Source organism: Erpetoichthys calabaricus, chromosome 18 (assembly GCF_900747795.2).
Source record: "Erpetoichthys calabaricus chromosome 18, fErpCal1.3, whole genome shotgun sequence".
NCBI classification, from domain to species: Eukaryota; Metazoa; Chordata; class Cladistia; order Polypteriformes; family Polypteridae; genus Erpetoichthys; species Erpetoichthys calabaricus.
The window spans coordinates 49,018,105-49,045,860 of NC_041411.2; the positions used below are offsets into that span (position 1 = coordinate 49,018,105).

At 38.0% G+C, this 27,756-nt stretch overlaps 1 protein-coding gene across 1 annotated transcript; it reads right to left on the bottom strand.

Moving 5' to 3' along the window:
- Positions 1 to 48: 48 nt before the first annotated feature.
- Positions 49 to 23,867, bottom strand: exosc5 (exosome component 5). The gene is made up of 6 exons (XM_028824919.2): positions 23,713 to 23,867; positions 1,273 to 1,386; positions 964 to 1,085; positions 719 to 859; positions 549 to 638; positions 49 to 251 (listed from the first exon to the last, which is right to left on the bottom strand). The coding sequence occupies exons 1-6, from the start codon at positions 23,837 to 23,839 to the stop codon at positions 159 to 161; spliced, it is 687 nt and encodes a 228-aa protein (XP_028680752.2). The 5' UTR covers positions 23,840 to 23,867; the 3' UTR covers positions 49 to 158.
- Positions 23,868 to 27,756: the final 3,889 nt, after the last annotated feature.

The following is a 27,756-nucleotide window of genomic DNA, read 5'->3' on the forward strand; positions in this document are numbered from 1 at the left end:
AGTAAAATGTGGTGTCTACTGAACATGCAGAAACACTTCTAGACTCAATTCAAAATATTAATCTGAGAAATTTATTTACAATAAAAACTATTTAAAAAACACATTGATTTGCTGGAAAAGACTACCATGAGCTTCAGTCTCTGTGCTCATCTAGGCTCTCAGGATTTGGAGTATCTACGTCCCACTGAGTCCCGATAGAACTGGAATATGCTCTCTGCTGCCTTCTGACAGATAGCAATGCTTTGGTGAAACTGTTGAAAAGAAAGACAAAAGCAGTGAGGAAAGAAATAAAAACCTCTCACATGTTGTGACCTTGATACTCCATGTAACCCAAATCAACCTGAAGGTTGTTGCAATACTTCATTTGACTTGAAGTGGTGATAATAGTATAAGATGTGAACAACTGGGTGCAAGGTGTCTCAATGAAGGCAGTTCATAATGAATGTCTGCAGTAAATGCCAAGTAAAGCAAGTTGTACAGTAATCCACAGTAGAGAGTGGCACATACTTAAACACAGTTTTAGGAGGAAAGTTTGCCAGATCTCTCACCTCTGCAGTTGTGAATGCTCCTTTTGTTGATGACATCATTACTTGACGTTCTACACTGTCAATTGCAAAGGTCAGCACAGCCCGGCTCTCCTGGTCAATACAAAATTTAAGAGTGATAATAACACTCACAAAACAACACTCTGTCAGACAGTGGATAAGATTTTCCACACCTTCTCTTGCTTAGCTGTAGGGTCCAAGATGATGTTTCCATCCAAATCAATGGCACATGTGACTCCACAAAAGAGGCAGCGCATATTTAATCCTGCATCCATGGCTGCCATGCAGGCAGAATTTAGACAGCATGAAAGAAGCTTGGCAGTAGGCTAAGGAAAACTAAAAAAAGACCCTTGCGTTTCCCAAACAGCCCATTCACGCCATCAACAAGGCCAGTAGTCAGTCGGCCAGAAAAGGATACAGAGCCATCATCATGAATGACTTGAAGAATCAATACAATGGACGTACGTGGGTGTAATGCAGTCAACAAAGCAGCTTCGCATGTTTCTCTAATAAACTGCTCACGACTACGTTCAGCCACACCTGTAACGCATCAACAGAACAAAGCAAAAAAATAACAGGAAAAAGGGTGTTTCAAAGAAGAAGAGGAATCGGACACTTGCATAGTCTATATGCCACAACAAAGCACAATCCACCCTGAGAAATTAATATTCTACATAATTGTGTTTTCTTGTGTTCATCACAGCAAACCCCAATTGTCACTACTTGCCTGGCAGACCCACTTTGGGCTTCAAAATGACCTCCAGAGTTGCTCGGTCATAGCTTTCCTTGCTGACCTTTACCTCTGCTGGACCATAAATGCCCACCACCACAGTGGTATCTCCTAATAATAAAAAAATAAAATAAAAACATTAACACAGACTTTACATTAAATCAGGTTTAGCAAGACTTTCAAGAACCAAAGCAACAGACCCCTCGGACGTTTCTGTTCTTCTTCACACGATAGCCTTTGCCTCATTTTCCTCGACTCCTTCAGTTTTTAAACTTCTCGTTTCTCACACACTTGGCTGTGTGAACTTCCTTATATGCCTACATGCTTCTCTCTCTCCAAATCTTTAAATTCCATAACAAATTATACCTTCACATATATTGTTATAAGCAGGCTCTGACACCTCTTAGCCCTGTGTCTGTACTTTCGAGTCTTGACATATGCACACTTAGTTCTAAACACCTCTTTAATGACACTATACATACTTAAATGCTGTTATGTCTTTTAAAGGCAATTATCTTTTATTCCTGCTTTGGTCAATTGGAATTAGCTTGGTGCCAATTTCAATAATATACATTCATATATATATATATATATATATATATATTTTTTTTTTTTTTTTTGAGCTTCTGCAATATTTTAATTTCACTTTGGGGACAGATACATTATCTGTGTATCTTAGATATGACTTGGTGGTAAAAATTTAAAGGTAGTAACTATTGAGTTTTTAACTGGTCCTGCATGTTAAAAGGGCACCACAGCGTAGTGTAACATTTTGTATCACTGAAGAAAAGAGAGAATAAATGTGTAGGACCAACACTGTTTCTTTTATCAGTCACCACAATAAGGCCACTGCATAACAACATAGCTTGATTTAGCTTTTGTAAGATAACAATATTCGCAGATTCTTTACACAAAAACTGATCGTTTATTTCTGCATAAAAAGTGAAAACTGTCTAGTACTGATTATTAACCAGTTAATTTGCAATTAAAGACTACACATTAAACAATACATTTAACACAGATGATATTGGAGAATAAATATCATATCACTGTTTTATTTTACAAGCAGGGAGTCACAAGATTGTTTCTGGCAAAAGCAAAAATGCCTTTTTACGTCATTTACAATATATGGGAGTATTGTTATTAATTTAATTCAGAAATCCTTAATTGTGTATTAAATAACTAATTTTCAAAAACTGTCAGTAATTGATCATATTGATCCTTGGATTCACAAACTTTCCTGTTCTGTTATTGCATTACTCAGACAAGCCAATAATCATAAAATTGAAGTAAGGAGACAAAAACACAATGCAATAGTTGCTGTTTATAAAAAAAAACGGCAACTATTTTTTTGGATTTGTGATGATCATAAAGTCAGCAGTTAATTAGATAAGCGTACTACTGTAACTGAGAAATTTCTTTATTGCATATGTTGTATTTATTGATTAATGCACTTCTCTGGTATTTCAAATTTATCATACCTTTCGGAATTTGCCAACCAAACTTGGCTGACAAGTCCAAAACATGTCATGTATATAAACACAAACTGCATTAAAATTATTCTAAAAAAATGACCCGACTACCTGAATGGTTTAATCTTCATGTATCACAATGTGCTGTAGATTTGATAATTGACTGATGTCTATAAAAAGAAAAAACAAAGCTGCATTTGTAGTGTGTCCTGATGATATGACTGTTTAATGCTTTTGAGACGGTGTCTCTAGATGTAATAAAATTTTTGCATATGATATTTGTGCATATAAACATAGATCACGCTGAATGTGTTAATGGTAATTTAAATCAAAGCCAGTTTTATTCCTATCAGAAAAAATCTTACATTATTAATGTGTTAATCATGTACAAATATTCATGGTGCTTATTATGGAGATGATTTTAATTTTTAACTTAAAAAATGCTATAAACTGAGAAATTCTTGGGAGAATTAAGATTTTAGACATTTAGATTTATTCAGAAGATGTGATTACTCAGGGTGCCTTGCAAAAACCACATTAAAAGGCAATAAAGAATAAAATGTAAGGTGAGCAAAAAAAAGCAACAGTGTTTGTAGAAAGTCCGTACACTTCATGGTAAACTTTTAACCAAACAACTATTTCTTCAAAATTTACAGGGTCAGAACAAGCTGTTCAAATGTATATCCACATATGATCACCTTACCAGTAAGTGATGAATGCTGGGTCATGTGAAAACTGTAAGGCCAGAGCCGAGGCCTGGATTCTACCAGCAATAGGAAGCAAGTGGAGAGAGCAAAATAATGGAGTTGTGTAGGTGCAGCAAGAAAAAGGCCATATAAAACTACACGATATTCTGATATGACACCTATCTATTTCTATTATTTCAACACAAAAGTACTTGAACTCTCAGTATAAAAACTGATATTAGGGCTAAGAATTGTGACACTGGTAGAACAGAAATGTGTATTAAAACAAACCCGTGTAAATTTCAGTTACTCAATGGTATGTTTTGCTTCTCTTGGTAGACATTTTCACTGAGGAATGCCTGCAATATCTGGTTGTTGCCATCTCACTTTGTTAGGTGTTTTTTTTTCTTTCTTTTAATATTGAGCATGCTCATCAATTATTCACTATCTATTTTAAGAGACAGAGAATTAAAAGAGGGAGAGAAAAATATTTAAAAACATAATTTTGGTACCAACTTATTTTCACAATATCAAGTATTTTCAGCAGTGAATGTAATAAAAAATACAAATAAACTAAATAAACACAAATTAAAAAAGAATGCAATTGGCAGGTTTTCAACAGTTTGCACAATCTAAGGACTTTTATCAAACTAAAAGTAAACTTCACCCTGTAGTTCAGAGGAAATGCTGCAGACCCATTAACTCTACGAGGTATGTATTGCTTCATTGTCAAATGACCTTTCTAAAGCTCAAGTGATTTGTCAACAGCAACATTCTGTATAGATATGCTGACTAGAGTGAATCTCTCCATCAAAGTGTAAAAGGATAGTTTTATTTTTCAAAAAAGATTTCTCCTGTTCGAAAATTACAGGAAGGTTGTAATCAACAAAATGCAAATACCTGAGAAAATAAACTGAAATATTTTAATCTTTTGATTTTCTGTTCATAAGGTAAAGGTTTTGATAATCGATATATTCAAACTTCAGGCTTTTGTATTATGCCTTGATATGCAAGACATGCAAAGACAGCCAGCAGCACCAAACCACATGTGCATCCTGGAATTTGTTTCAGGGTGTGCTGCCGTATTAGTTGCTGTGCACTTCTGTCTGTTACATCTAACATGTAGTTACTTTCGAAAAGACTGAAATACTGTAACGGATCACCTGTATCTGATTCATCTGCCTTACACCCTAGGGAATCAGTGAGTATCAGCAATGAAAGTTCCCATTCCTCTTGTTTTACCAGACACATTCAGAAATGGCATCAAAATTTACAAGTTGAGCAAAATTATTATCCGCAAATGCTTCACTATCACTGGAACCTACCATACTGTCATAGTCAATTTCTAAAGAACTGTCACTATTATCACTCAATAAATCACTTTCATCTTCACGCATTTTACTCAGTGTTAGCCCGTATTCAGCTCTCCTGCCACCATAAATACTGTTGCAGCTGCCCTCCATCGCTAGCCGCTGCTCACTGGAGATGTGTAAGATCAAGGATGATGAAGTGTGTGCAACTAACGGTGGATGCAGGGATAACAGAACAGGGGCTAAGAGGACACAATTGGCCAGTCTATCAGCATGACAAAGAACAATATTTATTCATTTACCTCAATTAGTCCTGGGGCTGCTGCAGCCCAGGTGAGCCCATGCATGAGACTGATCATGACGAAAAAATAATACATTGGGGAAAAAAAAAATAAAAAATTGTTATTTCGTTAGTCTTTTCAGTAACTATAATAGTTACATTTAATTTTAGCTTTTCATCTTGGCTTTGTTAATTATTTTACTTCAGTTAACACAAATATTTTTATTACTTGTTTTTTATCTTTGATAATAACCTTAGTCAATAAACCCAATAATGGACATTTTCATTGCAAGTTCTGACTTACACACACAAGCAGGTTTCAAACATCAGGAAGAACGAAGCTCAATCAAAACTAAAGGGCCACCTGTACACTGGCCTCTGCGCCATTTTTTTTCATATTAGTATACTTATATACGCATTATTTTGCTCATAATAAAATTTCCAATGAACTGTTATGTGTTTAAACAGCGCAGCAGTCTTTTGTTATGCCTAAGACATGCGATAATGACAGTCTATAATGACAACAGAAAATAATTTTAGTAACGTGTTAGATTAATAAAACAAAAGCACCTTCAAGGATGGTCATGGTGTGATTTATATGTACTACTAGCTGTCCCCCACGGCTCCACCCATATAGTAGTGAAACAGGACAAACTTTAAAAATCAATCCAGAGTGTCCTCAGAGTGGGGAGAAAAGCACATGGCTGGGATATCTCTGGCAATCAGCAGCTACCTTCTAAAACACACGTAGCTCTGATCCGTCTCTCAAAAATGTCAAAACGTTACTCCTTAATAATCTCTCGATGATAATGTCTGCTGAACAAACAGGTATCACTAGCTAAGCGGAGGCAAGTTATGCTCCAACACGTGGTGAGAGGCAGAGCGACTTGAATGGTGGCTAGCACGCGAGTACGGAGGGCCTCGCCCCTTGGCCCTCTGATTTGCGCAAATAAATCAGTGCTGCAAGCGAACTATGACACTTGGCGCGATGAGAGTAGTTGCAAAATCAACCAGAATGATCAAGCAAATTATAGAAAAAAACCCGATCTAAATCCATTCTCTCGTGAAAATCAAACAGACAGGACATTGGATTTTTATATATGTATATATATATCACAAGGTTTTAATTGAACTCTTTCTACTGCTAAACTTTAAAGAACTACATGTAAAGTTAATACAAATGTTTTAAAATTTTAATTAAAAATCTAAAAATTCTTAATGTGAATTTGGTGTATTAAATTTCTTTTTACATCAGAATGCAACTAGCCTAGTGAATAATAGAAGCCACCCGCTACATTTTTTATTAAATGTACCTGATGAAATGCAGCAGTAAATATTTTAAGATTTATTATAAATTTTATATTATGAAAAGTTACATATTAGTGCAGAAATGACTAATTATGGAAAAACTCCTGTCCAGTACCATCTACCTAATGGTCATGTTTAGCAGGCAAAGTTTAAATATATACTCCCCCACACCTCCCCTTTTTTGGACACAAAACTTTAGAAGATTAAAAATTAAATATTACAAGTGCCAGTCTTCAATGCAAACTGGATGTGTTGAATAAATCCCTTTGGTATATTATAGTTATAACTTAGATATTTGGTGTTAGTGGTGAAATAATGGGGGGTCAAGTCCGATAACACTGTTGTAGAAGTACCTGGCAGCAATTGATATGGCCCCAAGAAAATTTTATCTCATTGAAGAAAAGTATTACAGATTAGAGGAAAAGGTGATTTATCTGCAGGATTATTTTGATAAAAGAACTACTAAAAACAAACTGAATAATTTAACATCAACAATGTGTTATAGTAACCCCAGTCACCTGTTGTAGAAATTCAGAGTTTAAGAAAAACTGCTCTTGCCAATTCCCTCCTGCCATCAGAGAATTCTTATACAGTCAAGTTGAGAGGACCAACTTGGTTTTCAAAGATGGCTGAGAATAATAATAATAAATTTTATTTATTTTGCACTTTATATTTTAGCAATCCCAAAGTGCTACAGAGTAAAAATAGAATAATAAAATAAAAAAAAGAACAGAAGAGTCTATAAAATACTTTAACAAAATGACTTTCTAAAAAGATGAGTTTTTAGGTTTCGCTTAAAGGCCTCAGTCGACTGTGGGGCTCTCAGGTAATCAGGGAGGGCATTCACAGCCTCGGCGCCACCGATGAAAACGCCCTGTCACCCATGCTGCTGAGCTTAGTTCTGGGGACTTGAAGAGTGTTAGTGAGTACAGAGCGGAGGGAACGTAAGGAGTTATGGGGGGTAAGGAGTTCCTGTAGATAAAGAGGGGCATGTCCATAAATGCACTGATGGGTAAGAAGGGAGACCTTGTACTCTATTCTGAATGAAACAGGGAGCCAGTGAAGGGTTTTCAGGATTGGGGTGATGTGATCATACTTTCGCACCCTCATCAGGATCCTGGCAGCGCTGTTCTGAATATACTGGAGTCTCTGGATACTCTTGCCAGGAATCCCAATGAGGAGTGCATTACAGTAATCCAGCCTGGAAGAGACAAAGGCATGGACGAGCTTCTCTGCATCTGCCAGGGTGAGTAATGGGCGGAGTTTGGCGATGTTCTTGAGATGGTAAAAAGATGACTTACAGAGATATTTGATGTGGGTGTCAAAAGTAAGTTGGGAGTCCATTCTAACACCCAAATTAGTAACAGATGTGGAAAGAGGAATATTTTGGCCAGAGAAAGTAATACTGGTGATGGTAGAAGAGCGAAGATGATGTGATGTACCAACTAAGATGGCTTCTGTTTTGGATCTGTTCAACTGAAGAAAATTGAGCCTCATCCATGCCTCTATCTCCTCCAGGCAGGTAGACAATGTAGATGTTGGCAGAGGAGCAGTAGAGGAGGTGGGAGTAGTCCTGAGGTAAAGCTGAGTGTCATCGGCATAGCAATGGAACGATAAACCATGTCTGCCAATGACAGTTCCAAGGGGGAGCATGTAGATAGTAAAAAGGATAGGGCCCAGCACAGAGCCCTGTGGAACACCACAGGCGACGTTGTGGGTGTGGGACTTTGCGCTGCCAAGGGCGACATGCTCAGTTCTGCCAGTCAGGTATGATGTAAACCAATTTAGAACAATTCCTGAGAGTCCAATAGTGTATTGCAGGCGGTGAAGAAGGATGTTATGGTCTATTGTGTCAAAAGCAGCTGTCAGGTCAAGGAGGATAAGTAGTGAAGGTGAACCAGTATCTGCCGTCATCAGAAGATCATTGGTGACCCTGACCAGGGCTGTTTCGGTGCTATGGCCAGGGCGAAAACCAGACTGAAACTTTTCAAACAGATTGTTCAGTTTGAGATGATCGTGAAGTTGTGCTGCAACTATTTTTTCCAGAACTTTGGAGAGAAATGGAAGATTGGAGATGGGCCTATAATTGGAGAGAACTTCAGGATCCAAGGTGGATTTTTTTTTAGTAGAGGTCTGATGACAGCAGTTTTTAGTGCAGAAGGAATATGGCCAGCCAGGAGGGACTGATTTATTATCCTGGTGATAAGTGGAGAGATGGCAGAAATGTTGGCCCTCAGCAAGGGTGAGGGGAAAGGGTCCAGGGAACTAGTAGACGGTTTCATTTTCCTGATGACATCCTCCACCTCTTCCCGTGTGGCAACAGAGAAAGAGCAAAGAGGATGGACGGTCTCAGACAATGAGTCAACAGTTGGGAAGGGCAAGATATCCTTGGTAGAGAGGTGTAAACGGATATTATCAACTTTTTTGTTTAAAAAAGTTGATATACATGTTGCATCTGTCATCAGTGGTCTCAGAATGGGCAGGTAAAGGAGGTTTGACAAGATGATTTATGGTTGAAAAAAGTTTTTTAGGGTTGCTGGAGCCATTTCTGATGATGGTGGAATAAAACTTGGACCGTGCAACCTTCAGAGTTTCTGCATACGCTCTCATCTGTTCTCTGTAAGCCTGTTTATGGACAGTCAGCCCAGAGGCCTTGAGCCGCCGCTCAAGGACACGCCCAGCCGCCTTCATTTTTCGCAGCTCACAGGTATACCAAGGTGCTGAGCACGAGAATGAGACGGACCTAGATGTTAAAGGGGCGTGGAAGTCCAGGAGACTGCTCAGGGACTGGTTGTAAAAATCCACAAGGTCAGCAACAGAGAGGGAGCTGATAAAGTCAGAGGAGAGAAATGTAAGGTCCAAGGCCAAGGCATCCACATTGATATTCTTCAGATTTCTGAAGTAGATCTGTCGTTTTGGTTTGATACGGGAGGAGAAAAAGGGCAGCTCCAATGACACAACTTTGTGGTCTGAAATACCAAGATCAAATACCTGTAGATTCCTGATTGGGGCACAGTTTGAAATGACCAAATCAAGAGTGTGACCCCTAGAATGTGTGGGAACATCAACATGTTGTTGTAGGTTGAGAGAATCTAGCAGCTCAAGGAAATCAGCAGTGAGATAACCTGTGGGATTGTCAACATGAATATTTATATCTCCTAAGATTATGATGTTGGCAGAAGTAGCACAGAGTGTTGTGAGAAGATCAGTAATTTCCGGAATAAAGGCAGAATTGGGTTTTGGAGGTCGATAGATAAGGAGAACAGTCAGGGGAAACGGGGGCTTACATTTAAATGCAAGGCACTCACAGGAAGATATTGCAGGTATCGAGATAGGGGACAACCCCAGGTCCTGACGAAGGATAACAGCTATTCCACCACCAGTGCTGCGAGCTGCCTCCAAGTAACTGTAGCCAAGTGGACAGGCTTCATTTAAGGCAGAGTAAACCTCTGACTGGTGCCAGGTTTCTGTCAGACACATGAAGTCAAGTCCTTTTTCCCTGATGTGTTCTTCAATCAGTATGGATTTATTGCTGATAGATTGAGAGTTAAATAGTTCAAATTTAACCAATGACTGTGAAGTAAATCTCTGTACAGGACGCAGAACATTAAAATCCACTCCACGCAGCTTAGAATTCATTCCACAAAATAAATCCAGCCGGGGATGTGAAGACCTCGCGATATTTCTGTCAGTGGCTCGGGTGTATCCCATGCTAGAGTCCAGAGATCTCACGATACTTCCAGTGTTGATAGTAATTGGAGCGACTGTGCTCTGATGACGCGTCAAACGTGCGACAGATGACCAGCATCCCGGGGGCAAAACTTCATGAATGAATCATGAAAGAATGATCATACTACTGTTAAGCAGAACAAGGAAAGAGTTTTCTGCTGTCTACTAACAACTGTAATCCATATTACTAACCGAGAATGGTAAACCGGAAGGCATGGACGCAGGTACACGGCGATGGGACCATGAGACATAGTGCGCAGGCGCCTACAGCGCGCGTCTCATAAACCGCAAGCGCGAAAATGAAGGAGTCATGGCTCAAAAATGAAAGAGCTCAACTAACGTGAATGAGAAATGAAGCAACAACGCACCCATCGCTAACGACACAGCCACACAAAAAAGCGGAATCTGCGCTGCACCTCAGAGTCAAACAGAACAGGCTACGGAGGCCCCACAGGTCCACAAAGATAGTATGGAAGGCGCATGAAAGTACGAAATGCGCATGCGCCTACAACGCGCTTCTGAACTAAACGGCCACACTACACAGCGTGGTCCACGCGCTTCTAACACACCTAAGGAGGACCCACAGGTCCACAAAGATAGTACGTAAGGCGCGTATGGATGGATGGATGGATGGATGGATGGATGGATGGATAGATGGATGGATAGATAGATGGATAGATAGATGGATAGATAGATAGATAGATAGATACTTTATTAATCCCGATGGGTAATTCACATTCTTCAGCAGCAGCATACTGATACAATAAATAATATTAAATTAAAGAATGATAATAATACAGGTGAAAAAAACAGACAATAACTATGTATAATGTTAAATATTAACGTTTACCCCCCCTGGTGGAATTAAAGAGTCGTATAGTTTGGGGGAGGAACGATCTCCTCAATCTGTCTGTGGAGCAGGACAGTGACAGCAGTCTGTCGCTGAAGCTGCTCTTCTGTCTGGAGATGACATTATTTAGTGGATGCAGTGGATTCTCCATAATTGATAGGAGCCTGCTGAGCGCCCTTCGCTCTGCCACAGATGTTAAACTGTCCAGCTCCATGCCAACAATAGAGCCTGCCTTCCTCACCAGTTTGTCCAGGCGTGAGGCGTCTTTCCTCTTAATGCTGCCTCCCCAGCACACCACTGCGTAGAAGAGGGCGCTCGCCACAACTGTTTGATAGAACATCTGCAGCATCTTATTGCAGATGTTGAAGGAAGCCAGCCTTCTAAGGAAGTAAATGGTAAACCACGAGCCCGCCTGGATAGAATCAATGAACGCAGGCGCCTACAACGAACTCTCCGTGTTAAACGTACGGCATCCTCACACGTCCAAACCATATAGCATATGTAAATCACATTACACTGATGCATCATTAACAGTACAACCACAGAAAACACTCAGTATTAACAGTATAACGGGAACAAACAAACACAACAGGATTCGGCGCCCCGTCCAAAGTCAAACCGGAGAGAGTACGGATGCCGCAAACGTCCACACTACACAGCATTGTCAAAACCGAGTTAGTATGGAAGGCGCAAGCGTCACCGCCATATTGTGGGTGGCACTCCTGCGGAGTGAAGTTAAAAATAATGTGCTGCTTGGGATTGTACATAACGCTTTACACCAAATCCCGGGGGATTACATTTCATAGGTAGGGCTGAACTATTGTTTTTGTTATACATGGCCGTTAGGAACTCCCGTTGTGTAATAAACGTCTGGACTACACAGCATATGTGGATCACATTACAGTAATACAATATTAACAGTACAACCACAAAAAAACACAGACACGTCACCAGATAGATAATAACAATTAACGATTGCTCCGTTTTAAATGTACAGAATCCTACAACGCGCATCTGAAACAGCGGAGGCAAAACACTCTCGGCTCCAAATGAGCATCTTAATTTCCCCTTGGAATATTTAAACACTATTAACCCTGCCAGACTGCAACAACACAATCTTAACCTTAAGGTCGGAACAATAGTCATGCTATTAAGAAACCTTAATACTAAACAAGGTTTATACAACGGTACACGATTACTCATCAACACCATGACAGACAATGTTATTGAAGCAAATGTACTTACAGGATCACATACTAACAATACTGTTTTGATTGCACACTTAAACGACGCTAATTTCCCATTAAACCTGCATTCGCCATGACAATCCACAAATCCCAAGGATGGACCATGGACAGAGTTGGCATATACCTCTCTGAGCCTGTATTTGTAGGTAGATAGATAGATAGATAGATAGATAGATAGATAGATAGATAGATAGATAGATAGATAGATAGATAGATAGATAGATATTTTTATTTTTTAAAAACAACTTTATTAAATTCAGTATGAAATACATTAAAAACACAAAATCTAACCACGGGAAAAAAACTATAATAAAATCACATTTTGAACTTCTAAATACCCCCAGTCCATCCCTTTTTTATTTCATAAATACCCACCCAAACACTCGCCCCTTCATTCATCCCTTCCATTCCCACAATTCCACTCATTTATTACAAAAACTATATAGATTTCTGCTCATACATATTCTATTAATAATCAAATTATAATTAGAATACAAAGTGCAGTTCATCATTGTCATAATTACACATTATTTACACACCACTTATCCTTAAACTGTGAAAGATTTCTAGTAGATTTATAAAAATTCAGATCCACTTCTATTCTACTTTTACATGTCATTTTAAATAATACTGTGGGGTCTGTGTTGCCTGCTCCATTAACTTTATTTTTCCAGGTTTTCCATATTCCCAGTTTCGCCTGTCCTAAAATAAAGTTAACCAGGTTAACATTTGTATTTGTTTTGTTTGAGCTCTTTACCCCAAACACAAACACCATCCTATTATAACAGACCCCCAGACCCTCAATCAGCTGCTTTATTATTTTAAAAAAAGCCCCCAATCTTTCACAAAACATAAAACAGTGAAATACAGTCTCCCTTAACCCACAGAAAGGGCAGGTATCTAAAACCCCTGGACAAATAACTGATAAAAAGGAGTTCACAGCAACTATACAATGCAATATCCTCCACTGTAAATCCCCTACCCTACTGGTCAATGGTGGTCTATATAGCGCTCTCCAGGCTGGCAGTGTTCCTTCAGGAATGGCAATCTTCGTCCTCCAGGGTGTGTTGGCCTTCAGTGCTTTCAGTTGATCCTGATTCTTTATTTTTACGCAGATCCTGTAGAGCTATTTTCCTTTGATGGTGTGCAAGGGCAAGTCTCTCAGATCTTTTGTCGAAAGTAATCTGTTGGTGTTACTATTGTCCCAATCTCCTACTGGAGACACCACAAGTGCAGTGAAAATCTGATCTTCGGGTGGTTTCAGCTTGTCTTTAAAGGTGGTCTGCAGGAGTGTCCTTACTTCACTTCCTAGAGATGCTTTAACTTGTGTTAGGAAATTCCCCACAAGCCGCACTGAGTGCATTTCTGTTTCTGCTGCTACCGTTTCTGGACTTTTCCAATTAAAATCATCCCAGTTGATTAAATGTTTTAATTGTGTAATGTTATTTCTACAGAGACTATGAATAAAGCTTGCAGACTGTCCTATTGTGGTGCAGATATTTGGATTAAATACAATGGGCTCTTCTAGAATCCAAAACGATGATAGGTCATCACAGTCTCTTTGAATTGATAAAAATTGCCAAGCTTTAAAAAGACTCTTGTAAAAGTCTGGTACTTGTAAGGTCTCAGGTTTCTCAAGATGATACCATATTAAGTTTTTGCCCAATCCCATTTGTCCCACATGATTAAAAAAGAGCAGTGCTAGATTCATCCAGGGCTCGGGCATTATGGAGTATAACAGTTTTTGCACTGTCTGAAGGCGGAAGGCAATAATTCTACTTTCAATGTCCATAATCCCCTGCCCACCTTCATCAAGTGGCAAGTATAATAAGCCCCTCCTCAACCAGTGAAGACCATCCCAAAAAAAATTAACAACAGTTTTTTGAATCTCTTGAATAATCTGTGGTGGAGGCTCCAGACAGATACACCGGTGCCACAGACTTGAAGTCATTAGATTGTTAATTACTAACATCCGATCTCTGTACGACATTTGAGATCGTATCCATTTCCATCTGGCCAACCGAGCTACCACTTTCTCCAAGAGTCCATCCCAGTTCTTCTGGACATAGTGATCATCTCCTAGATGTACTCCCAGGTAGAGAATCCCTCCTGTGCTCCATTGCATCTCTCCTTGTAAACTCGGTGTCTTATATCAAGCCCAGTCTCCAACTAACAAAGCACTGCTTTTACTCCAGTTTACTTTAGCATTGGAAATCAGTTCATATTTCCTTTGACAGTCAGTAAGATTATCAAAGTCTTCTTGATTTGTGATAAAAACAACAATGTCGTCTGTGTAGGCCGTGACCTTTACAGGATTCCCAGTACAGTGAGGAATGGACAGACCAGTCAGCACTTTTCTCAGGTTCACTAAGAATGGCTCTAAGGCGAGGGCGTACAGCATCCCTGATAACGAACAGCCTTGTCGGACTCCTCTTTGGACGTTGAAAGGCGCACATAAACCACCATTGACCTTAACTATACCAGAAATGTCACAATACAACAGCCGAATGTACTTTATAAATTGTTCCCCAAATCCAAAGGCCTTGAGAGTGTTCCATAGATATGAGTGTCTGACTCTATCAAAGGCTTTTTCTTGGTCAATTGAAATAAATCCTGTTCTAAAATTGAACAGTTTTGCTGCAGCAACAATATCTCTGACTAAAAAAATGTTATTAAAAATGGACCTATCAGGGATGCAGTAGCTGTGGTCAGGATGCACCAGTTTCACTAACACTGTGCGCATTCTGTTAGCCAAGGCTTTAGACAGGATTTTATAATCTGCACAAAGTAAAGACACAGGCCTCCAGTTCTTAATATGGCACAAATCACCTTTTTTAGGCAGAAGTGTGATCACTGCCCTTCTACAGCTCTGAGGTAGCACACCTGATTTAACACTGTGTTTGAACACTTCTAACAAATCCTGGCCAATGACATCCCAAAATTCTTTATAAAATTCAATTGGAATGCCATCAATCCCAGGGACTTTTCCATTATGAAGTTCGTTCACTGCTGCCGAGATTTCTGCCATAGTGAGCTCTTTGTTCAGCTCGGTGGCATCTGTTTCAGAAAGCTGTGGTAAGTCCTCTAAAAAGGACTGCAAGTCTTTGTCACTACCACATCCCTCAGCAGAAAACAGATTTTTATAAAACTCACGGACCTCAGTTCTTATCTCACCCAAGTCCTGTGTCTTATTACCATTAGCTTTACTCACACAGTGTATAAGTTTGCTTTGAGAATTTTTTTTTTTCCAAACTAAAAAAATATTGTGTTGGTGCATCCATTTGAGTTAACTGCTGGAAGCGAGCCCTTACTAGAGCCCCCTGAGCTTTTGTATCTAGTAAGATAGTAAGCTTTTGTAGGTAGGTAGGTAGGTAGGTAGGTAGGTAGGTAGATAGATAGATAGATAGATAGATACTTTATTAATCCCAATGGGAAATTCACATTCTTCAGCAGCAGCATACTGATACAATAAATAATATTAAATTAAAGAATGATAATAATGCAGGTGAAAAACAGACAATAACTATGTATAATGTTGAATGTTAAAGTTTACCCCCCCGGGTGGAATTAAAGAGTTGCGAGGGGAGGGCGAGCAAAGCGAGCAGGGGGAAGAGCCCCCTAGTCTGCAGAAAAGAAAAACACATTTTAAGGCATACTATTACTATATATCTGGAAGAGAAGTTCCAGTCTAGTAATATGATACCCATAAATGAAAATGCAGTCTTACTGGTTTAATCAAATAACAAAGATGCAATAACTAGTGATTTACTTATATCTAGAAGTAAATCCTTATTCTCATATTTAATATCAATGAGGGGAAAAGGAGTTATTGAATTAAGGTTAAATCAATTAACAATTTTTATTTTTTCTGGACAATGGATAGGTACCACGTATACTGAACCATAACTTAAAAATAAAAAAATATGCACCCAATACTGACAGCTGATCAAAAAAAAATTGCTTATTCTTATCTATAACTGAATGGTGACCTACATAAAATGACAGATACATTGTCTTTTATTTAATCCTTTTTTTAAATCTGATTTTTTCCCTTACCAGATTGACATGGCTTATGCAGATAAGCAGGTATTCCATTTCCTTCTTTAAACCTTTACACGCATCTCAACCAAGGAGCTGTACTTGACAGAAGATGACACTTGAGCAGAGGCTGCAGAACATGCTTTCCACATATTTATATAACATTTAATTTCAAAACCTACTTTGTGATTATTTAACAAATATGATTACAATTAATATTACTGTATTGTAACAGAAAACATTTCTGTTCAGTCTATCGCAAAGCTTCTTTGCTGCTATTCAGCACAATTACTGAGTTTTATTTCTGGATGTTCATAAATACTTCTTCTTAATGTCAGAATGTATAATATTTGGTTCTCAGTCAGCATTCTGTGGCACACTGGGGGCATGTCAGTCAGCATGCCACTGCATCTTAATGCTTGGGTAAGGTTTTGAGTTAAGTTAGAAAAGTATCTATATCACAAGTGTCATTAAAGTCAGTGTCGCACTGAGCTTGTCACATGCCCTGAGCTTTATTAAAAAAAAAAAACACTCCAGTACCAAAAACAAGCATATCTGAGATTTCTTGTAATAAACATTCATATCTATAAGCTACACAAACAAGGTGTTAAAGCAATGAGTATGATTCAATTCTTGCTCGTCAACATAAAGCTCTACAAAAAGGACAGTCATGATTTCACCTCAGTCAATGAATGCTGTGACATTATCTGCAACCGAGTTGCCACATGTAAACTGTGTGCCTCGATCAACAGTATGTGATATTTATTTTATCAGAATACACATTTTCACTTTTATATTCTTTATTTTTATGGTCCTAATTGTTTTGCTATATTACACCACACACCCGGGCCTCATGCATAATTTGCACTATAACATGACGTAAGCACAAAAGCCAAAATGTGCTTACGCCCAGAAAAATCCACATGCAGGAATCTAGGTGTATGCAAACTTCCACATTCTTCCGCTACTGTACATAAATCCTGATCAGCGTGAAAAGTAACGCTCATGCACGCGCCTGCTGTCCCACCCCAACTCCTCCCAGAATTACGCCTCTTTGAATATGCAAAGCAATATAAATAGCCCTTAAGCTCAGTGTTCTGTGAAAAGACAATGGGAAAAGCAAGAGGGAAAATGGAAGAATTTCAGCGAATACTAAGTGGAGGCAAGGAAAAATGTACTACTGTATTTGTTGGTTTCAACAGTGATATAAACAACAAAAGGAAGCTAATCGACTGACATAGCGTGTCGGAGAAACTCGAAAGCTCAAGTTCACAAGGTCGCACAGTGCCGAAATAAAAAAGAAGTTGTCAGATATCAAAGTCGCCGTGAAAAGGTGAGACGTAGCCCACCATCTGAGTGTCATATGAAAGCTTATTAGGGTACAGAGAAAAAAAAGGCACACAGTGGGGAAAAAGCACGAAATGTCAACTTCAATCTCGAAATTTCCGCTTTAATTACGTAGTTTATTTTGTCATTAAAGTAGAACATCATAAACTTCATCTTAAAACCATTTAATTAACCAGCTTCTCAAATCACATCGTAATTAAAGTAGCATGTTAAATGCTTTGTTTTGTATGTGTTCTTCTATGTGCTCTGTGTGTGTGAATCACTACGTGCTTCTTAAACTGGCTTTCTCTTCCTCCGACAGGACACAGAATCCATTACATTCGTGATATTACAGCTCTCTGAATAACTAAAATACTGAGATGTATGTGATATAATTTTCATGATGATAGGAGTTAAAGCACGTTATTAAACAAGGGAACACGGTGGCACAGTGTTTGTGCGCAACCTTCGATGAAATAATTCATTGCAGCAGTACTCAGGGGTTGCTCTAGGTGGCCCTGAGCAGAGAAAGAATTGGTGGCCCCTTCGCCTGCCAATGTCAATATGGTATCTTATGCACGGCGGATGGCCATGTCCGTTGCGGACACTGCATAGCCGCAACGTGCTCATGACACAAGCGTTTAACTTTTGCCGAAATTTGATACTGCGTTTTTAGCTGTGTCGTTATTTTCTTTCTTTGTTTTATATTCAATATATATTGGATTGGAGGCCCTGTGCAGGTGCACAGTTTGCACATACCTAAGGCCGCCCCTGCAGTACTGTCTCTTTCAAACGTACCAACCTCCAATTCCTGTCCTTCCTTTTCTTTCTCCAAGTGACCGATTGCCACACAATCAGCTCTGTAATAGATGTTAAGCCATTGGTAAGTTTATAACGCCGATTCTTCAAAACTTTTAAGGAACATTGAAATATCTTCGTAGTACATGTTTAATTATTCTATCGTTCACGCCTGTCCCAGTGAAGCATACAGTGCTTTTATCTGTATAATAAACATATTTTGCTGCATTTCATCTTAAAAATGATATCGTCATCATATGTAAATACGTGCTATATAAAGTGGCTCAGGTTGTGCAATATTATAACTGTAGTGCAAGTTTACAGTGAGGTGATTGTACTTATAAGTCCAAACAGTTCTACAAGAAGCAGTTGATGGACTGATTGAGTGCGTTTAGAGCTCTTGGGATGAAACTCTTTCTGAACCGCGAGGTCCGTACAGGAAAGGTTTGAAGCATTTGCCATGTGAGAAGCAGTTCAAACAGGAAGCATGGCTGAGGCAGCGTGTGGTTGATGCTGTATACCGATAATTCTCTTTCCAATCAGCTGCTCCGAGTGGTGCAGTGAGAGTAATATGGAAAATGATGATCTACTGTGGCAATCCCTAACGGGAGCAGCTGAAAGAAGAAGAAGAAGGTGCAGTGAGAGTAACAACGTTAAAGCAGTTATGGTATTTGGAATAGTTTGACCATTCCGTGGACCATTATATTGTTACTGGTTAATTCCAATCAGATGCATTAAACTAATAAACAATATGCGGTTCATGTCAGTGTATTTATAAAGCGATCTGAAAAAGAATGATAACCACACAGGAACAGTAGCACTGCTTTGACGCTGGGTGCTGCCAGTCTGCAAAACCGAGCGGAGAACTTGCGTACGACAGGGTATGAGGTACTGTGGAAATGTGCGTGGCTTTACACCAAGTTTAGGTTTTATACATTGTAATTTGAACGTGGAAACGTTCTTACGCAACATTTCTGTGCGTACGCACTGTTTATACATGAGGCCCCGGTATGCTTCAAATGCAGTCGGAGTAGCTCACTGTCAGTTATACTACTGAATTAAAAATATTTACACCTCACAAAAATATACACAGATGTTTTCTAACATTCATTAATTTAGTCTTGGGTAAAGTTAGTAATTAAGATTTAATATACTCAAACTTTATTAATTATATATATATATATATATATATATAAAATCCAACATCTGTCCGCTTTTCACAAGACAATTACTGAACGGATTTAGATCGCTTTTTTTCTAGAATTTGCTTGAACATTCTGGTTGATTTTGCGACTTCTCTCATCACGCTAAGAATCATAGTTCGCTTGCAGGAGCAATATATTTGTGCTAATCCGAGACAGAGGCTGCGAGCCAAGGGAAGGGGCAAGCGATGGCGAGTCAGTCTACCTCGGCGCTTTGGAGTGCACCTTGCTTCTGCTTAGCTAGCAAAACCCTTTTGTTTATTGATTTTTAAAGTTTGGGATGGCTAGTCTAATATAAATTATAACTAACTAGAAAAACAAAAACTGTACAATCATATAGTAAATGTAAGGTAACACACCTTGAACAGCTGCAATAATTAAATACATTGTCAGCACGGCAGAAAATACTGATCAACACTTTGTATATCTGTACAGTTAAAAGTTCAGATAAGACATAAAATATACAGTATATACAGGTATAAACATTTTAGTCTTCATCTAAAAATATGCTATTTCTAAGACTTCCGAGACTAGACCTTATTTATTCAAATTCATTGTATTTGTCAACATCCTTGGGTGTGAGGGGTTTCTTTCAACTATATCTGTAAAAGATGTAACCTCAATGATAGCCAAGTCATGTTTACTATCCTTAGTGACTATTACGGTATAAAACAAGTTTTCTAATCTCTTACATCTGTTTAGGAATATATCTTCTATAAAAATATTTTACAGTGGAATTAAATACTACATTGTACTTCTCTACAAATGCTAGCAAGATGTTGAAACATCAACCAAAATGGTGTTCACTGCATTATGTTGATGGCTCCAAATGAAAGAGAACATTAAAAGCCACACCAGAAATAATTATAACAGGCTTACCTCTATCTAATGCACTGTTAGGAATTCTGTAGCATCTATAGAATAATTTGTGGCCATTTCATTAGTTATGCTATGACTAAGAGACCAATTAAAATGTCTTTTTCTATATCAGTATTTTTAAATCTAAAACTACATAATGTTTTGTTTGTTTTTACTTGCACAAGGAATTTATACAGTGCAAGATGTATTTTATAACAATAGGCCTTCTAGCTAAGCCATTTAAATCACAAGTAAAAAGGTAAAGCTTTTGCAAATTAGCTGATATCTTTGACTAATAATAAACTCTTGAACTTCAATGGGTACAGTACTCTGTGTCTTACAAGAATAATGCATACACTGGAGGTTCTATGTAAGCCACAGACCATGCAATAGAATAAACCATTTATTAAAAGTTTACATTTAAGGTCATGTGTACAGAACATAGTGAAAATCTTATAACCAACTTAAGTAGAGTCTTACTCCTGCTTTAAACGAATCCATTTACTTTGTTATTTTTATTCATTTACTGTTTCTGTGTGCAAAGTATTATTAAAGAACTAAATACAAGCACTTATTTTGGAATTCTGTGTGTTAATACTATGTCTTTTGGGACAATAAAATAATTTTTCCAGCTGGATTAATTTTCTGTAATGATCTACCATTTATTTTACTAGTTTTTAAATTGCACATAGTTTGAACAATAGCCTAGTGTGCCTGGTAATTACTTCATTTTCTTGATATCTGCGCAATGATAATCTTAAATTTTATTCTCTGACAGGATAATGCCCCCTCCTTTCACGTGTATTCTTTCTTAAAAGTACAGTAGAATATCACAGTGCACATAGATTTATTTTCTGTACAATGCATGTTGATTCAAACATGCTGCATTTTGCTTAATTTACATTTAGGGCTGGGTTAGAATTTCTTTAAGGATGCTCTAGTCAGTTTTTTTTTTTTTAGGAATGACACTGATCACTGATTTCATGTTACTGAATTAGCTGATTCCAGTTTTTTGTTTATCCTTTTAAAAACTTTTTGCACTAAGCTCCTGCATGAACAGAGGTGGATAAGCCTTACGTTCTATATTAGATGTGCTAACCATGTAAGCTGGTTGAAAACTAAGTAATCAGCCTAGAGCTCAGCATTAACATTTGCTGTGCACCTACAATGCATGTGTCTCTGTTAGATGCCATTTGATATGGGATTTGTAAAAGCAGTGTTTATGTTTGTGATGTGCCATCTATTGGAATGTTAGAGACATAGCAACTGGGTGGATGCAAAAAGAGATACACAGACATTTATCCTTTTATGAAAGTGGAGGATTAAAGTGTTAACATTGTCTATTTTCATAATTAAACTACAGACCACAGGTGTTGCCTGTTCATTTTTACTAACAAAATAACATTCTGTGGGTTTATTTTTAGTGAACCTAAAAATACTAAAAAAACAAAATTCTCTCAAAATACATTACAAATATGGATTGCCATTTTAAATATGCAGTACCTAGTTCTTACCAAGACTTATACAATATGACACATACAAACAAATAATAAACACAGTACAAACATTTAAAAAAAACTGCAAAATCTATGAAATGCTCACAAGATGTTTATCAAGAAGATACAAGGATAACATGCTTAACAAGTTTACAAGTAAAACAGATTTTTCTGTTCAGCTAACAAGTCAATTGTTTACTAAGTGGCTATTTCAAATTATTCTTTATCTCTTTGTTTTCCAATTTAAAATGTGAGCTGCTGTGCTGAACATATGGTCAGCCAAGCAGTGTCCGTTATAATTAAAGGGAAAAATAGTAAGGTTTAAATACATTAAAGTAGTTTTTCTTGCCATATGTCCAATTGCACTGGACAAGTCCTCCGATTCTTTTTTCTCAGTTTATTACTCCACTGTTTTTAATGTTGAGGATAATCTAATATTCTCAGTCTCTGAGACAGTCTGCCTTGCTGCTCTCGGTTTACTGGAAGTTCACAGCAAAAAAGTGTGCCAGCTCAACTACTGTAATACCTCCTGTAATGGAGCACTATAAATGAATTAATTTAAAGCATACAAAAGCAGATGCTGAAAAAAAAGTTTTCTTTTTCTAATGGCCTATTTACAGATCAGTGGGCGATCGATTGGTGATAGAGGGTGCATCATTAAATTTCTCTGATTTTTAATCACAAACACTACCTTCAGAAGGGATTAAGAGTTCCTCTTTGCTACCAAAAAACATAAGTGTTGCAGCCAGCGAGCATGTTAAAAATCAAAAACTGACTACTAGCAACTGAAAAATTTAGGCCAAAGCCTATCTTAACAACACTGGATTCAAGGCAGAGGGCCAGTTCATGATAGGGTCTACTCAATCACACATACACACCAACACAATTAACCTAAAACATACGTTGTTTGGGAAGTTGGAGCAAAACCTATGAGACTGAAGGACAATGTGTAAACTCCACATGTTGATGACCGTGAATCAAAATATGCAATGAATTCAAGAGATGGCAGTTTTTCCAATTCCATCACAGTACCACACTGCTATAGATAGATAGATTGATAGATATTTTGCATTGATAACTTTGGATAGATACATCTTTACTTGTCCCCTATGGAAATGTCGTTTTCTATTGAGACCCAATAAAAAATATTAAATCAGGTCGTAAAAAACTCTCAGATATACACTTGAATGACTAAAAAGAAATTAAACGTGCAATCTTTATACCAGCAACGGCATGCATCGTCACAAAGCACTGTGACGATACAGCTTTAACCCTGCTTCAACACAAATAAATTACTGCATCCCGCTGTGTATAAAGCATCTTTGGGGTGCCCCATTTTGTTGAGTGTACACGTTCTCTCCGTTTATGTCACACTTGTGTCTCTCGTACCATCTAAAAACACACTGTCACAATGATGAACCTTTGTAAATCTATCTGTTTTGAGCGATCTCGTCTACAGTTAGATTGACTTCCGTTACGGAGTTGTTTTTTTACATTGTCAGAGACTATCGGGATTGACCGTAGTTATTCAGCTATTCTAAACAGATGGTTGTTTTATTAAATGGTGATTTTAAATTTATGCAGTTGTTATTTAAATGAACAATGCCTCGTTTATAAAACAATGTAATATATGAATAGCTGCCCTTTTTCCTAATACATAACGGTCACCCTCCGGTGCTTGCTTGCTTCATTCATTCATTCATTCTTTCATTCAGTCATCTGAGGCATGACGTCTCCAACTATGTTTAAGTATTTCAAACTATAAGCGTGCCTGTTTTTTAGGAAACGCTCTTGTTCCTGCCCAATGGTGTACCCATAATACAGCCACAATGCATACCTTGCACAAATGACGCAGACCCATCAGGCCGGGACAGTAAGTTCTGTTCGCAGCCGAATTCCCTGAGACGCCTGTCCGCCATGTGTCTGAACTTGTGCGCCCCAGCATCCGGAGGTAAACATACCATAGAGAAGCGCAAATACTAGATTGGACGCCCACTTCCGGAAACAAAACACAGTGTGGCACAATCCGACAATCCGATCAGCTTTGCTAGGCTGATCCGCGCGCGCATGCGCACAATAATGCACCTTGTGTAGTGACCTTCTCTTTAATTTTACCTCCATTTGCGCATGCATTTCCAGCTGCTTGTTTTAACTGCATAACATACAATCGAAGATAGTAGTTTCACCAAATACATTAGAAGGATTTTTCATCCACCCTTTTGCCTTAAACGAATAGCTCAATTTTGGGTTTCCAGGGAGCCGGAGTTTATGCTAGAAGGACCGAGCGGAAGACAATAGCTAACGTTTACATTGACTATATTTCTGTATGTCCCTGTATGTTTTCCGTAATTTATTTTAATTTTAAATGCTATCGCAGTGAAGTTGTTTTATTTATGTAAGCATTCTCATACAGTTGTCACAAGCCTTCCGTATCCTCACTAGATATTTAGGAACCAAAATGCAATAATAGATTTATCAGGACTCATATCTCTTTATTAAATTTGATTAACCCAAGAGTCTATAGTGTTTGGGGCGATTATTAAAGAAAAAAAATATATGGAAGAAAGCCTGGTCAATTGCTAGTAATTATCCTCTGTTACCAAAAGCTTGAGAAATCCAATATACAATTCTTCATAAAATTTACCTAGCACCCTAATAAGTAAAATGTTTCCTGATATAGATATTACTATTATTTATATACATACAGTCATGTGACAAAGAAGTACACCTTTTAACATTTTTTTTTTCTTTTTTACATGTGAACATTTCAAGATTTATCATCATTTAAACAGAATCTTTAGGTGAAGCTGATATAATAAGACAAACATCATACCATTAGTTTATATTAGAACCAGAAGCTCCAGATCTGGTGCAAATCATTAGAACATCATTAGAGAGCATCTCTTCTGAAGCTGTCTTATTTAAACCTCACACATTTAGTTTGATCTGATTTTTGTTGTTGAACTGTGTGTTTTCACCAAGCCAAGATTGTAAGAGGCTTTCAGAAAAAAAGGTTATAAATGCTTATGAGTCTGAATAGAGGTTTTAAAAGATATTCAGACAACTGGAAATCAACCTTTCCACTATCTGGATGATCATCTACAAGTGGAGAATATTTCAGATAACTGCCAACTTGTCCTGGTTAGGCCATCCCAACAAGTTCGGCCTGAGAGCAGAACACAAGATGCTAAAAGAATTTCCTCACTGGACCTACAGGTAGCTCTTGCCACTGTTGACGTCAAAGTGCACGAATCTAACATTAGAAAGAAACTGTGCAAATTAGATCTACTTGGGATGTGTGCCAGAAGGAAAACTTTTCTGTCCGAAACAAACACCGGGACAAGATTAAAGTTTGCCTACAAACACCTAAGCAAAGACCAGGAGTTATAGAACACCTATCCTGTGTGCTGTATTTTACAGGCCGCCTAAACACAGTATGTATTTTATCATGGAGTTCTCTGACTTCTTGGCAATTTTTATATTAAAATATGATAATCTTCTTATTATTGGGGACTTTAATTATCATGTCTGTTGTCCTGATATGTCAGTTAAAAAAAGTTAATTACTGATTTTAATGCTTTTTGCACTAAAATATTAGATACAGTCGCGTCAGTCAAAATTTTTCATTCCAAGACTAAATTGAAACCCTGGTTAAATGACATCAACTGTGCTTTGAGACAGGTCTGTAGGAGAGCTGAGCATAAGTGGAAGAAAGACAACCTCCAGGTGTCTTTTCAAATAAAAAACAAATAGTCTGTCCCATTACCAGAGGGCAGTTAAAGATTCAAAATCAAAATATTTCTCTGAGTTAATAGCAAAAAACCATCACAGACCCCAAGTACTATTTAATGTCATAAATGCTGCTGTAAATTCTCCTACTCCCTTTTGCTCTGAGTTGTCGATTTCCATGTGTGAGAAGTTTTAAAAATTCTTTGCAGATAAAGTCAATATAATCAGATCTACTTTTCCACCATTCTTCTATGATGAACTTAACTCCCCTAGCTGTTCTTTGTTTTTAAAAGAAATTGTACCTGTCTCTCTTCCAGCTTTGTCCCAGTTGGTCAGTCATTTCAAGTCCACAACCTGTCCCTCTGATATAATTCCTATACATTTGTTAAAGGAAGTCTTTGAAACTTTTGGACCTTTTATTATTATATTACATTATTATATATTATTAATAACTCCCTCAAAACAGGTTCAGTCCCAGCCTATTTTAAACATGTTGTGATGTTTTCTTAAAAAAACAAATCTTGACCTGACTGTACTGTCAAAGTTTACACCAACATCTCAGCTACCTTTTATGTCCTAGTAAAACTTGTAGTTAATCGAGAGCAAACATTTTTAGAGGATAATCACATACATGAAAATTTTCAATCTTGTTTTGAACAACAACAGCTGAAAAAGTTCTTAATGATATTTTACTGTCTGTTGACTCTGGGTCATCTGTTATACTTTTAGATTTGACTGCAGCCTTTGACACCATTGATCACAATGTTTTACTGTATTGCCTAGAGAATGTCATTGGCATTTGAGGTACTGCTCTAAATTGGTTTAGTTCTTATTTTTGTGAAAGGTCGTTTTTACTTAATTTAGCTGAATTGTCATTTTCCCTTACTCAACTAAAATATGTAATCCCACAAAGTTCTATTCTTGGGCCAATTCTGTTTTCATTATACATGCTTCCTCTTGGCTCTGTTTTCCATAAGCATAATGTACCATTCCACTGTTTTGCGGATGACACCCAAATTTATCTACCGCATAGAAACAACTCCCTGGGGTATCTTTTGGCTTGCCTGGATGATGTAAACTGCTGGATGTCGTCAAATTTGTAAAATTGAGTAAAAAATTGAGATTGTGCTGTTTAGTCTATCCAGTGCGTCTAGTATGCCTGTCACTAACCAAGGTGCATTAGCGAAACATTGCAAGACATCTGCAAAAAGTCTGAGTGTTATCCTCGACAATCGTCTTAAATTGGATAAGCAGATAAACTCTGCTCTAAGAAGCTGCTTTTTCAATTAAGAGCCATTTCTACAATCAAGTCTTTCCTTTGTTGTGATGATTTGGAAATAGTTGTTTCATCCCGTCTTGACTATTGTAACTCATTATACAGTGGTTTCAGTCAAACACTTCTCTCTTGCCTGCAGCTGGTCCAAAATTCTGTTGTGAGGCTCTGAACTGGGTCATGTAAGTGTGGGCATATCACTTGTCACACACGTGCGAGTAGGAGGCAGCTGAAGGGCTTAAGTAATGGTAATACCTCATCTGACCAGGGGGCGGGGTGCACTAACTGTCTTTCCCGTTCCATGCAGACCGTTCCTGAGAAATCCTGCCAGGTTCCAGTACCTCAGAACACGTCACTTCCGGGTCCGGCCCCCTCAATGATGTCACTTTCGGGCCCGGGGACCTCAATGACGTCACTTCTGGGTCCGGCCCTCTCGATGATGTTACTTCTGGGTCCGGCCCCTTGATGACGTCACTTCCTATATGGGCCTTTAAAGCCGCCACCTTATCACCAATAATAATTACAGTGATCCCTCCTCGATCGCGGGGGTTGCGTTCCAAAACCCCCTGCAAAAGGTTAAAATCCGCAAAGTAAAAATCATATATTCATATGGTTATTTTTATATATTTTAAGCCCTCCCACATGCTTATAAACATTTCCCGCACAGTTATACAGCATAAACCCTTTGTATTCTCTTAGATATTAGGTAAGATTCATTGAAATTATGTATGTAAACACACTGTTTATATACAGTAAAACCTAAATATTATTTTAAAGATATCGAGCATCTCCGATATCACATATGTTACAGCCATTACGATAGACAGGCCACCAGCAATAAATACATACAATACAAGAAAAATTGTATACAGTGACACT